General features: G+C 40.6%; 1 protein-coding gene across 3 annotated transcripts in view; it reads left to right on the forward strand.

The window, feature by feature from the left end:
• The window catches only part of PDE8A (phosphodiesterase 8A), a 195,677-nt gene that overhangs the window by 130,120 nt on the left and 50,289 nt on the right, over window positions 1–15,268 (forward strand). For all 3 annotated transcript variants that reach the window (XM_084642182.1, XM_084642184.1, XM_084642183.1), the window contains exon 2: window positions 11,038–11,094. In XM_084642182.1, coding sequence (XP_084498308.1) covers window positions 11,038–11,094 — 57 coding nt within the window. The remainder of the gene's footprint in view (window positions 1–11,037; window positions 11,095–15,268) is intronic.

Raw genomic sequence — 15,268 nt, forward strand, 5'->3', positions numbered from 1 at the left:
CCTTCTAGCCTGCTTTGTGAAACAGTTCTTACCTTTAAATAATAAACTTTGACTGTCTTTATGAAGCGTGTCTGGTCAGCACCTAGCATAATGAGCCATTGATCCATGACTGGGACCCTAAGTGCTATCACATTACAAATAATAAGTCAGTTTGGATAGCATAATTAACTTTTCCTGACAAAAATGGAATGATTCATTTCTATTAGCTCCAAGCTTACAATGCTATAAAGAGAAAGTTCCTGAATCCACACGGAGGAAATGTATAAGGAACAAATTCAGCATTCTCAGTTTCCCAAAAGTGTACAAGAAGTGTACAAGACCCTAATTTACCATTGCATGACTCCAACTTTGGGCTACTGTAACACTGCTGATCTCATTGGAGTGACACTGGTGTTAAACTGGAGTAGTGCAACCTGGAATCAGTCACAGAATATTTAAAAACAAACAGAAAACTTATAATAGTTAGAATGCATAAAATGCTTTACATATGGAACGTGATGTACAAGCATTGACTTACTAAAGACTTTCAATTGGACTGTCCACAATTTATTAATAAATATCTGTTAAATAGGCTTCTTAAATCATTTAGGGCCAAATTCTTGCCTCATATCCATGCACATGACTCCCACTCAGTATTCCCTCTTGGGACATTCAACAAAGCTCTGTTTCTGTTTGCCATATCACTTACTGTTAATGATGTACTAGTGTGTTGATCTGAGGCCAGACTTTGGCCCTCTTGATCTATACAAAACTAAAAGGGTCTCTGAATTGTACATAACATTTTAAAAATGGAGTAAGTGAACAGTAGTGAAAATTAAATCAAGGGCTTGTCTACACATGAAAATTAATCTGGAATAAGGTATGTATTATTTTAAAGTGGATTAATTATTTCTGATTAACTCCATGTGTGGACACTCTTATTCCAGAATAAGAGTGCCTTATTCCAAATTAGCTTAATCCACGCTGAATGTCCACACACACAGTTAAACAGGAATAGTTAATCGGGAATAACTCCTCATCTAGGCCCATATTATTCAGTTGGCTCATGCATCACCCTGCCTACATTGTCGTTTATGTTGCTAAACACTAGTATCAGAATGTTAAATTAAGAATGATTTAAAATATATGGTATATTAAAGTGAAAAGACATTGGACCAGATCCTCAGCTGATCCTCAGATATTCAGCTGGTTTTAATTGTCATTGTTCTTTTGATGGAGCAGCGCCAACATAGACCAGATAGGGAACTGACCAAGCTAATGTAAATTCTAGATTTTATCAAAGCAAATTGTATTGGGTCAAAAATATACAGTCTGAATATTTGAGATTCTTTATCATTTGTCTAGGTCTTTTGTGAAAGATACATGTAAGAAAGTTAAATTAAGTGCTGAAATTAACACACTTGATCTACATTGAACAGAAGTTTTCTGTAAACTAATTGCCTCTCAGGGCTGTGTCTCTGGAATTCTATTAAGAATAACTGACAGCATTCATCTTAACTCCAAGGGTTCTTCTTATCTTGGTCCTTGAATCTGTTGAGCTAAGGTAAAACAACCTGGGACTTTTTGTTCCCTTTTTGTTCTCTCTTATGAATACTGTTGCCTCAAAATAACAAAGAGAATATGTGCATGGGGGCCAGATTCTGACCTCATTTTTACAGTGGTGTAAATCTAGATTTACACTGTACTCTAGAGTGATTTCATTTTAGTCCATGAAGTTATTCTGGATTTACACTGCAGAATTCAGCCAATGTATTGTAAGGCTCCTTTTATGTTGTTAAGCACTAATGATGGTGTTTGAGAACATCAACTCCGCCAGAGTTGGCGTGCAGCTTTTACTAATATTTTGTATTGTTATATTAAAAAGATATCATGTACTACAATGCACAATATTGATGTTAAATACTTAGAATGAGTACAGAAAATAATAGGACAAATCTTAAAGTCCCTACACATTCAAGTTCAATGGGAATTTTGCAAGGAATGTGTAAATGTGCAGAGTTCAGGATACGAGCAGTGTACATAGGTTTCAGAAGGTGAGAAGGAAATGTTATACAGGAAAAAAATGGATTAAAATCCAGTAGTCAGAAGCTACAGCTGGTATTGACCATGGAGAACTGCTTGCCTGGAGGTGTTAGCCACAGACAGCATAACGCCTTTTCCACTTGCAGGTAAAATCCATATACTGGTGTCCTATGTAGTGTGGATCTTAGCTGTCTCGAGAGCTCTCTAATATACTGTCTTGTCAGTTGAGATCCAGGAGGGCTACTCATGTGAACAGACCCATGATGCTGAAAGTGTTGGCTGAGATTTTTGGGGGGACAGCTCTTGTCTTTGGAATTCATTTCACCCTCTTGAGTTGATTGATCCTGGATCAGTTGGCTGTCAGGGTGTGACCTGAAGTCTGTCTGTTCACTTGGGCTTTTGCTTGATGGGATGGGTATGTTTAAGCTTACTAAAGCCGGTTTAAAAAAAAATGTAAAGAGTTCATGTAAAATTAATCCAGGTTTTTAAATCGAAAAACCAAATTTGGAACATTTGAACTGGCCCGTATGCTTACATCTTAATTTTGGGATTGAATATTTATAAATTTAGATGAAATTAGTCAATTCTTATTTGTGATGATTAATAATGTACATATACACAGAGGCAATATTCAAGAGTATATTTCAAAATTAAATTAAAATATATTTATACAATTTTAAAATATCAGTAAAATGATTAATATTGCTGGCAATAGACTATTAAGACTATAAAGAAGAAATGTTATATGTGATGAATAAGTTCTGATATTGCAAGCCCACTGACTTAATATACAGTCATTTTGGATACATTTTAAAACTCTCCACTAGTAACCCTGTACATCCAGTTTGGTAAGTTTACTCACAGCATTGCTATGTTTGTGTATGAGGTAGTATAGCCTATTGTGCTCCATTAATAAACTATATTTCAATTTTGCTAGAGCAAGTCTGGTAAAAACAACACATGCATGATGAAGTATTTATATTCAGAACATACTTGCTTTTAAGCATTGGAATAATTGGAACAAGGAAGAAAGGAAAGCAGCAGAATACGGACCCTGGACTTCAGAAAAGCAGACTTTGACTTCCTCAGGGAACTGATGGGCAAGATCCCCTGGGAGAATAGAGTCCAGGAGAGCTGGCTGTATTTTAAAGAATCCTTATTGAGGTTACAGGGACAAACCATTCCGATGTGTAGGAAGAATAGTTAATATGGCAGGCGACCAGCTTGGCTTAACAGTGAAATCCTTGCTGATCTTAAACACAAAAAAGAGGCTTACAGGAAGTGGAAGATTGGACAAATGACCAGGGATGGGTATAAAAATATTGCTTGGGCTTGCAGGAGTGAAACCAGGAAGGCCAAATCACACCTGGAGCTGCAGCTAGCAAGAGATGTTAGGAGTAACAAGAAGGGTTTCTTCAGGTATGTTAGCAATAAGAAGAAAGCCAAGGAAAGTGTGAGCCCCTTACTGAATGAGGGAGGCAACCTAGTGACAGAGGATGTGGAAAAAGCTAATGTACTCAATGCTTTTTTTGCCTCTGTCTTCACAAACAAGGTCAGCTCCCAGACTACTGCACTGGGCAGCACAGCATGGGGAGGAGGTGGCCAGCCCTCTGTGGAGAAAGAAGTGGTTTGGGACTATTTAGAAAAACTGGACCTGCACAAGTCCATGGGGCCGGATGCGTTGCATCCGAGAGTGCTAAAGGAGTTGGCAGATGTGATTGCAGAGCCATTGGCCATTATCTTTGAAAACTCATGGCGATCAGGGGAAGTCCCAGAAGACTGGAAAAAGGCTAATGTAGTTCCAATCTTTAAAAAATGGAAGAAGGAGGATCCTGGGAACTACAGGCCAGTCAGCCTCACCTCAGTACCTGGAAAAATCGTGGAGCATGTCCTCAAGGAATCAATCCTGAAGCACTTATAGGAGAGGAAAGTGATCAGGAACAGTCAGCATGGATTCACCAAGGGAAATTCATGCCTGACTAATCTAATTGCCTTCTATGATGAGATAACTGGTTCTGCGGATGAAGGGAAAGCAGTGGAGTTGTTATTCTGCGACTTTAGCAAAGCTTTTGACACAGTCTCCCACAGTATTCTTGTCAGCAAGTTAAAGTAGTATGGGCTGGATGGATGCACTACAAGGTGGGTAGAAAGTTGGTTAGATTGTCGGGCTCAACGGGTAGTGATCAATGGCTCCATGTCTAGTTGGCAGCCGGTATCTAGCGGAGTGCCCCAAGGGTCGGTCCTGGGGCCGGTTTTGTTCAATTTCTTCATTAATGATATGGAGGATGGTGTGGATTGCACCCTCAGCAAGTTTGCGGATGACACTAAACTGGAAGGAGTGGTAGATACCCTGGAGGGTAGGGATAGGATACAGAGGGACCTAGACAAATTGGAGGATTGAGCCAAAAGAAATCTGATGAGGTTCAACAAGGACAAGTGCAGAGTCCTGCACTTAGGACGGAAGAATCCAATGCACCGCTACAGACTAGGGACCGAATGGCTAGGCAGCAGTTCTGCAGAGAAGGACCTAGGGGTGACAGTGGACGAGAAGCTGGATATGAGTCAGCAGTGTGCCCTTGTTGCCAAGAAGGCCAATGGCATTTTGGGGTATATAAGTAGGGGCATTGCCAGCAGATCAAGGGACGTGATTGTTCCCCTCTATTCGACACTGGTGAGGCCTCATCTGCAGTACTGTGTCCAGTTTTGGGCCCCACACTACAAGAAGGATGTGGAGAAATTGGAGAGAGTCCAGCGAAGGGCAACAAAAATGATTAGGGGTCTGGAACACATGACTTATGAAGAGAGGCTGAGGGAACTGTTTAGTCTATGGAAGAGAAGAAGGAGGGGGGATTTGATAGCTGCTTTTAACTACCTGAAAGGTGGATCCAAAGTGGATGGATCTAGACTATTCTCAGTGATAGCAGATGACAGTACAAGGAATAATGAATGGTCTCAAGTTACAGTGGGGGAGATTTAGGTTGGATATTAGGAAAAACTTGTTCACTAGGAGGGTGGTGAAACACTGGAATGCGTTACCATTCAAAAGACTGTTGGTCTTTTAAGGTGGAATCCCCTTCCTTAGAAGTTTTTAAGGTTAGGCTTGACAAAGCCCTGGCTGGGATGATTTAGTTGGGATTGGTCCTGCTCTGGGCAGCAGGTTGGACTAGATGGCCTCCAGAGGTCCCTTCCAACTCTGTTATTCTATGATTCTATGGTTCTAATTTGTCATAGTGCTGTATTTAGGAAAGACTACTTGTTAGTTGGGCATATTATACAATTAATATATTATGGTTTAGTACTAAAATACCACTCATTATTGTATCACTATCAGACATTTTAATGGGAACAAATGTTAGGCTTGAGACTTGTAGTAAAGCTTAGATGAACCAACAGTTACTTAGTGCTAAACTGTTATCAGAAATATCCTCATTATTGGCTGAATCCTAAACCCTAGGTTCCCTGTAAGCACTGCCCATATGTAGTCCATTTAATAAAAGTGGCTGCACGGTTGATAATATCGAGCAAGTGTGTCTCACTTCTTTATTCACGTAAGTAGACAGCAAAATTCTCAATAAAGGTAATCATCTAGTACCAAACCCTGCGGCTTCCCATGTGTCCTCATGAAAGCTGTGACCTTTGAGGAGGGGGAGATCAGCAGCAGTCTGGAGACTCCTGCAGAGATGAGTAGGGAGGAGAGATTACTGGTGGGCCTATGTGGTCCACAGGGACTGTGTGGGGGCAAAAAGTAACTTCCATTGAATGTGCAGCCAGTTGTTGGTGGAGAGTCTGAAAGGAAGTGATAGAGTAGTTGCAGATTGTGGCGGATTCATTTTTATGAGCACTTTTTCTCCCTACTACTCCGCTGCTCCAATATTCCCTCTCCTGAACAGGTTGGTCTGTAGCAGAGGCGGCAGCCATGCCTCTGAAGGCCATGGATACATTGGGCGAGCCAGGGGCCTGGATTAAAGCATCACACAAAAACTTCAGGAAATATTTTAAAAAAAAATCAGCCTGCAGAAATAATATAGTTGCGTCTCTTTAACGTGAATACTGTTTGGTAGTTAATAGCCAAAGGCTTTTATTCCAGCTGACTCTGCCTCTTTTGAGGGTTAGCTCTGCCCTCCAATTAGGAATGGCAACAGAGGTATTTTAGACTCAGCCAAGATATGAGAAATCTGGTAAGCAGGAACCCTACGGCATGTAGGCACTTTTGATGTGTCCTACATTCTAACCAAGTAGTATATCACCATAACTAGCACATAGAGTTATCCTGCCATTTCTGCTCTTTGTTCTTTACGAGAAGTATTCCATGAGCAAGTTCATATTAGGGTTTTCTCTCTGTAGGAATGAAAAAACATGAGTAGGTCTTCCCTGTAGATTCTGCTCTGGCAGAGTTGTGAAGGAGGACTCATAGTAAGAAGAAATCTGAAATGTTTTAATAGGTTACATCAGGTCACCATCTAGTTGGTTGTACTTTAATCAGAGCAGTCACAGTTGTTTGGGCCAGTCTGTTTTAAGCTTATTTCAGTTGTGTGTTTACCGAACATTCACTTATTTCTGAATTATTTTACCAGCAATTTCAGTGACAGCAATTTAGGGTCCAGATTTTGCAAACCCTCCATAGCAAGCATAGTGCTTTGTAAGGCACAGAGCCCTCAGTCTAGTTCCCACTAAAGTCGATTGAAAGACTCTCACTGGTTTTAATGAATTGAAATGATTAATCAAGTTATTTGAACAGATTTCAACCAGATTAAGAATTAACCAGGCTGCACCAAAATTTTCCAGCTGAGATGCAGAAGAGGATTTTTCTTCCACCTGGGACAGAAAGTTAACATGTAACAAGATAGTTTATCACATGCAGGTGGTGTCTGTAAGTGGAGCTTAAACATCAGTTTGGCAAAAAAGGTATTTTGTAGACTCCGCTAACTCCCTGTTGGACAACTCCTGCTTGGCTTATTGTAGTGACTAGTTCCATTGTTCTCATGAGACTATCTGTTCGAGCAGAGTGAACAGGAATTCGTTCCATGCATGCCCATTTCAAAACTACGGTGAAATAGGACATAACTGATCGTGGTTGATAGTGTCTACTTAAGGGAAGTTCTGGCCTGAAATAATCAGGAGTTTCAGATGAAATTGAGGTGATGGATTGGGAGATCTGTATGGGAAAAACTGCACAGAGCCTGCCAACACAGTTCTGACTGTGCCGGGCTCCAACCATTGCTATTAGGACCCAATCCTGCTAAGTGCAGAACACCTCCTGAGAGATGCTGGGCTTCTTTAACCCCCACAGAAGTCAACGGAAGTTGAGTGTGCCTGATTCCATGCAGGATCAGACTGTTGGTCTTTTAATGCTTCTATGAGCATTAAATTTACTCAAACTTGTAGAAGAAAGGAGCAAATGAAAGCAATAGCTGGCAGCAGTAATTGTATCTTACTGTTTAACATTAGACTTGGCATGGGTTCTAAATACCTGTAAACTTTGGGAAAGTTCAGCTCTGGTCTGAACCTTACAGCTCAAAGCCGTTGTTAGTTAAAATTGAAAACACTTTCTGCTGGCAGCCTGAATGCACAAAAATAAATCTTTCAAAATGTAATGTAAAGTGTGGTTATGCTCAGAAAAGTGACTGTAAATATGGCAACTCTTCCTCTATAGATATTCTCCCTGTATGTCCTCCAGGCATTTCTGCTGAGTTTACTGATTAGCACCACAGTTACGGCTGTTAGCACCACAAAGCCAATAAAACGATGGCACAGAAAGATGGATTTGCATCTGCCTCATGCATTAACAACTACAGTACCAGCTAATTTCTTAGTGTAAAATCCTTAAGTGGTGATGAGGTGAGAAGCAGAACAAACCAGCTTGATTTTTCACATCCCAGGAAGAATTTTCAGTGTTTGCAATGAGAAGAATCACCTTTCGGGAGTGTTTAAAGTGAATAAATCTGATCTGGAAGTTATTGAGAAAGTAAATCTGGAACCCTCTCTATGTCGATTTTACAGTCACTGTTAAAGCCCCACTTTAATAACAAAGGCATAAACTGTTCCTGTATTGTTTTCTCAGGTGTTGCACTGGCATTTTCCTCGCCTCATATTTCTCTCTCATTTACATTTATATTGGTGATTTCCAAATTGATAAATAAAAGCTCACATGAAGAGCCTTACAGGCTATGCAATGGAGCAATAAGGTCATAGAGAGAAAAGAGCATGTAATTTTAAAAGGTTTTTATGTGGTATATGGGATGTAATGATGGTTCTTTAAAATTACTTATTGGAAAAATTCTAGACTGCAAAGGATTAAATCTGATCTTAAAGTGTGGTTTTACTCTGAAAAAAAAAAAAACAATGTAAAAATGCCACCTCTGTACTCAACAGATCTGTTCCTTGGGTGTATATGATCCCAAGTCCTCTTTGTTTACTACATTGCCAAAAATAAGTTTCTTCTGCTTTTTTACCCCAGTTAGCTCGGCAGCTAAGCAAGAACCAGCTGGACTTTAGTTCCCCTTTTATATCAAGAGAATTCTTTATTAATTGTTTGTGTTCTCTCTCTCAGGATACATCATCAACAGCCAAAAAAACCCCAACAACAACCGTGCGACAGTAAGTCTCAGAGCCTGGGTGAACTGACTTGGGCTTGCACTGCAGAGCTAAAAATGGCTCAGGCTGGAGACCAGGCTCTGAAACTGCGGGAGGGGGAGAGGATGGGTCTTGCAGACCAGGTTCCAGCCTGAGCCCAAACATCTACACTGCTGTTTTTAGTCCCTCAGTGAGAGCCCGAGTCAGTTCACCCCGGCGCTGAGACTTGCTGCTGCTATGTTTTGGTTTTGCTGTGTAGATGCACCCTCAGAGACCAAAAATACAAAAGGCCAGATTTTTAAAGGTATTTTGGCCCTTCAAGATGCAGATAGGTGCATAAGCACATCTGAAAATCCCACTAGGCACCTATGTACATCTTTAGGCACCTAAATACCTTTGAAAATCTAGCCCAAAGCCACTTAAGAGCCATTCCATTTACTCCTGTTCCCGTCTTCAGGCAATAATGCCTAATAGTCTATAGGTTTCAGAGTAACAGCCGTGTTAGTCTGTATTCGCAAAAAGAAAAGGAGTACTTGTGGCACCTTAGAGACTAACCAATTTATTTGAGCATGAGCTTTCGTGAGCTACAGCTCACTTCATCGGATGCATGCCGTGGAAACTGCCTTTGGAAAGGAAGATGATGTCTGTCTGTATCTGTACAAGTTTTTTCATGCAGTTGATAGATTTCCACTCCATACGGCTAAATGCAGTGCCTTGCATAATGACAGGTTTCAGAGTAACAGCCGTGTTAGTCTGTATTCGCAAAAAGAAAAGGAGTACTTGTGGCACCTTAGAGACTAACCAATTTATTTGAGCATGAGCTTTCGTGAGCTACAGCTCACTTCATCGGATGCATGCCGTGGAAACTGCACGGCATGCATCCGATGAAGTGAGCTGTAGCTCACGAAAGCTCATGCTCAAATAAATTGGTTAGTCTCTAAGGTGCCACAAGTTCTCCTTTTCTTTTTGCTAATAGTCTATAGTATCAAAGACAGTTAGTTAGTAGGTAGAGCTAGTAAGAGCAGCAGACACACCTGATCATCATTACTTGTAATGATGCAAGAGAAGGAAAGATCCTAGCTTGACTCTCGGATCCCAAGCTAAATTGGCACTTAGAAAATTATTCTTTTCATGTGTAATCCATGTACACTCAATATGGAAATCACTGACACACAGTGTACATAGCACACCGCAGTGGCATTTTACAATCACTTTTCAGAGTAGAAGTGAATTTTAAACATACGTGCCTTTAAATACTTATCTCAGAGTTCTGCAGCCTTCAGTTTCTGAAGGCTCTCATGGTCTCCACCAGCATGGCCTTGGGAAATAATGCATCAGAGCATACTTTGGGAAGTGAAGTGTGCATATTTATTTGTACAGCTTTCAAGCTCTCCTCATTTTGTAGTGAAATCCATTACTGATAAGGTTTCTAAAGCAGAGTGTGATGGGCCACACCACTCACCACTAGTCTGGCACCTCCTCCTGGGTGCTCTGGGGATTAGCTCATCAGGTCAATGCCCATCACCACGGTCGTACCCAGTCACACTCCCTCTCTCTCAGGTCTGCAGCTCCTCTCTTGTCCCAGGAAGCACAGCGTCCTCCTCATGACTCAGCCCTCTGGGCAGGTCGCTCAGCATTTTTTCCCCTTACTGGGATATATCAAAGTCTTTCCTTCAGCAGCCCTATGCAGTATTCCCATTCACTGCCTCAACTGAGCAGTTCTGGGCTTTATTCTCCCAGCCCTCATTGCTCCTTCCCTGGACTGCTTCCTACCACTCATTTCCCACCACGATCTCTGGGTGTACTTGCTCCAAACCTTCTTCCCTCTACCCAAGGAGTGATTGCTCTTTCTCAGCAGCCCTTGTCTGTTGCCAGCTTCCTGGCTTTATAGGCCCTGCCTGTTCCTGCCCAGCTGAGCCTGCTTTCTATCAGTTCCCTGCCCTCTAGCTCTCCCTCCAGGTGCAGTCTGTGCAGTTAATTGGCCTGCCTGGTCTTCTGAACCCCTTCCAGTCCTGTGTGGGGTGGACACCCATCACCCAGTTACATACTTTTACTTTTCTTTTGTGAATTAAATGCTTATTTACATTTTTAAAAGAAAGCTTTTTCTAAACATTTGCCTGTGTTGTGGAACAGCTTAAATAATACTGAGAATACAGAAAATTAATGAGCTGTCTAGCATACGCACAAGACTAATACACAGCTTTATGTTTCAGATGACAATAAGAAAGTGACTGTAACCTGCTCGTTGATTTGTAACCTTGTTGTTGTTACACTGAATAGGAATTTCTAAAAGCAACACAAAACCCTTATAGACAGATGGGCTGATAATGATAGCAATATATTTGTGACCCAGTGGTAAATAAGAGAGCTCTTCTTTTAGAGAGCTGATTTTCCTTCCTCCATGAGCAGGTACGTGTTAAAAAATTCTCTTCTTTTTTGTAGGCAGCAGTGACAGATGTGCAGTTTGGCCCTATGAGACTCCACCAAGATCAACTTCAGGTAACACTTTAGGAAATGCTGAAACTAAGGTGAAGTTTCATGATTATCACACTGCATTTGTCCTGTAATTTATGGTATGCACATTGATGTTCAAATAAATATTTCACAGCTCAAACCAAAGACCAAATTTTCAGCAGGGTAATGTTTGTGACTGGATCCATTTTGTGCGCACAACCCTTCCCCAGGGCATTTTGGCGTGCCAGGCAACAAGCATGTTATCTAACAGATACAGCACTCTGTAAGTTTTCCCATCCTAAAATAAATCCCCACCCTATTTCCAGCCTCTCTCCCTTCTCCCCGGCATCTCTCAACTTACTGAACATGATATCTACAACTATTTCTCCTCGTTTCTGTTCTCCACTTCCACCTATATTCCAGTCCAATCTGGTTCTCAACCACTACACTTCACTCTCCTGAAACTGCTCTGAACAAGGTTGCTCTTTAATAATCTAAATGGACAAATCTCAGACCCTCTGCCCCATCCTTCATCCTCTTTGAGCTTTCGACTGCACTTAATACTGCTGAGCATAGCCTCCTTCCTGATGCCTCATCCTCTCTCAGCTTGTGCAACTCCATCCTCCCTTGGTTCTCCTCCTGCTGCTCTGGTTGTTCCATCAGTACTTCTCTTGGTGAATCCACCTCTTCACCCCCTCACCCTTTCCATGGGTATCCCATAGGGGTCCATCAATGCTCCACGCATCTTCTCCCTCTACACCCCATCTCTAAGTAATATTATCCATTCAGATGGTATCAGTTTATACTTAATAATATGGCAAAGGCTGAACTCATCTTCCCAAGTCCTTCCTACTCCCTATTTCTCTGTCACCATTGACAACACCACAGTTCTCCTTGTAACTCAAGCCTATAACCTAGTGTCATCCTGGAGTCCACTACCTCTCTTGCTGCACAGATTCATTTATAGATTCATTCATAGCTCATAAGGCCAGAAAGGACCATTGTGATCATCTAATCTGACCTCTTGCATAACCCAGGACTTTTATAGGACTTCCCTGTATTAATTACTCTTTGAATGAGATCATCTCTTTTAGAAAAAAAAAATCCAATCTTGACTGAAAAATTTCCAGTGATGGGCAATCCACCACAGCATTGGTTAATTACCCTCATTTTAAAATTTTACACCTTGTTTCAAGTTTGAATTTGCTTAGCTTCAATTTACAGCCATTGAATCCTGTTATAGTTTTATCTTCTAGAGTGAAGAGCCCTCCATTATCAGATTTCTGTTTCCCGCATAGGTACTTATAGACTTTGATCAAGTTCCCCGTAACCGTATCTTGGATGTCATGTTCTTCTATCCTTTAATCATTGCCATGGCTCTTCTCTAAAACTCTCCAGTATTTCTTGAACTATGATTCCACAACTGGACACATTATTCCCGTACTGGTCACATCAGTGCCAAATACAGAGGTAATGTAACCTCTCTACTTCTAGTCAGTATTCCCCTGTTGTTATATATCCAATGGATCACAGTAGCTGTTTTGGCCACGGCATTGCAATGGGAGCTCATGTTCAACTGATTAGCCGTCAAGCCATCATGAGTCTGAAAAAGACTTGTGGGTCACCATTTTCCAGGATAGAGTCCCCCATCCTGTAAGTATTACCTGCATTCTTAGTTCTTAGATGTATACACGTACATTTAGCTTTATTAAAACACATATTGTTTGCTTGTGTCCCTCTTACAAAGTGATCCAGATCGATCGGTATCAGTGACCTGTCCTCTTCATTATTCACCACTCCCTCAATCTTTGTATATCTGCAATTTTTATCAGTAATGATGTTCTAGTTTCTTCCAGAGTCATTGATAGATATGTTAGTGTGTGGGGCCAAAAAGTGCTTCCTTTGAGATCCCACTAGAAATACATACTCTTGATAATGATTCTTCATTTCCGATAACATTTTGAGACCTATCAGTTAGCTAGTTTTTAATTAATTTAATATGTGTCATGTTGATTTTGTATCTTCCTAGTTTCTTAATTAAAATGCTGTGTGGTATGAAGTCAAATGCTTTACAGAAATCGAAATATATTACATCAACACTATTACCTTTTTCAATCCAATTAATAATCTCACCAAAAAAAGATATCAAGTTAGTTTGACATGATCTGTTTTCTACAAACTCATGCTAATAGGCAATAATTATATTACACTCCTTTAATTCTTTATTGATCAAATCCTATATCAGCTGTTTTATTATTTTGCGCAGGATCAATGTCACGCTGACAGAACTACTGCCCAGGTTGTCCCATTGATCTCTCTTAAATATTGGCACTACGTTAGCTTTCTTCCAGTCCCCTGCAACTTCCTCACTGTTCCAAGACTTGTTGCAAATCTGCATTAATGGTCCAGAGAGCTCTTCAGCCATCTCTTTTAAAATGCTTGGATGCAAGTTAGCTGGACGTGCAGATTTTAAAATGTCTAATGTTCAGTAGCTGCTGTTTAACACCCTTGCTGGTTACAGTTGGACTGGAGAGTATTTCATCATCATATGACTGAATACATCATCCTGCTTTTGCCCCAAACGAGGGCAGAAATATTTCTTGCACACGTCCATCTTTTCTGCATTATTGTTGACAATTCTACCATTTCCATCTAGTAATGGTTCAATAAATCAAGCCTCATAATACCCAGGGGAGGTAGCTAAATATTATTATCTGCATTTTACAGATAGGGATACTGAGGTATAGAGAGGTTAAACGACTTCAAATCTATGGCAGAGCCAGGAATACAACCCAGATCTGCTGATGGCTGTTCTGTGCTTTTTGCTACAAAATGATCCTTCCTTTCTTAAGATTGTTATAAATTAACTTTCACTAAAAATAGCCCAAACTATTACATGTTTTTACAGAGAGTTTAGCATAAACTACTATTGGTTGCTATAAAAGGAATCTGAGTTAAATGAACACAAAGTCCTTCACTCTTACAAAAATATGCACTACATGTAACTGTTAAGATTTATTGATAGACATTCCGCCAACTGGGTCCAAAGTGTAACTACTGCTGGAATTCTTAAAATAGCCCAGAAGTATAAAGTTCAGCAGGATGTGGTGTGAGTTACAGAAGCTATACATTATTGTTTGACCAGAGTATACATATCTTACTGTAGTTTGATTAAATTACTGAAAGTTTTGGTGTTGTGTGACAATAGCCAAATTCTGAAAGTGACTTTATTGCCCCTTTCCAAAAATGGACACACACGTTGTATTATCTGCAAAAGCAGCATTAATTAAAGGCCTGTATTCTGTCTGCAAACAGCCCAAATAAAGCCTCTTCCTCACTCCCTACACAGTGTCATCCTGATGCAAAGCCTGTTTCAGTCAATGGCAGTTTTTCTGTAGACTTTAATGACCTTTGGATCTGGCCCTCTTCAACTTCTATAGCACCTTCCATCGTGGTTATCCGAACACCATACAAACATGAAGGAATTAAGCCTCCCCACACCCATATGAAGTGGGTAAGCATTCTTATCCCCATTTCAAAGAAAAAAGAAACTGAAGCACAGAGACACTAACCTTGCCAAAGGTTACGGCATGAGTTTGTGACCAAGCCAGCCCTAGGTCCCAGAATTCCTGACTCTCAGATTTTTATTTTAACCACAGCACACTCCCTTTGGAATGAATTGCAAGAGTCATAGCTGGGGCAAGCTGCATGCATAGGAATACCGTCCTTGACCTCAGAACCCCATGAGCTCACCAGGACTCCCATAGTTCTTGCTAGTCACAATATTTTAGGGGAGTCAGGATGAGATGGAAGGCACAACTTGTTTTCCATCATGCCACTGCAGCATCTGTGCAGATTTCCCCACAAATTATTTAGTCTGTGATTCCAGCAGTGTTAGCAAGTGGACATCCTGTACTAAGGCCCAGTCCAGCAAAGCCCTTAAGCATGTGCCTGGGACTGCTCACATGCTTACAATGACACCCATTTTAACTACTTTGCTGGAACGGGGTCAAAGCAAGCAAAATGAATGAAAGTTACTTGTATATCTGTAAAAGGGCATATCACAGACTATTTCTATGATAAACCATATGTTTAGTCTTATTACACAAACTGTATTCTAGTTTTAATAGTGTTCCCATTAAAATATTCCTTTGGCTCTATCAAAAACAATCTTATTAAATATTGTACATAAATCTTCTAAATGGACTTCACTAAAGTT

Source organism: Lepidochelys olivacea, assembly GCF_965140295.1.
Source record: "Lepidochelys olivacea isolate rLepOli2 genome assembly, chromosome: 10".
Taxonomy (NCBI): Eukaryota; Metazoa; Chordata; order Testudines; family Cheloniidae; genus Lepidochelys; species Lepidochelys olivacea.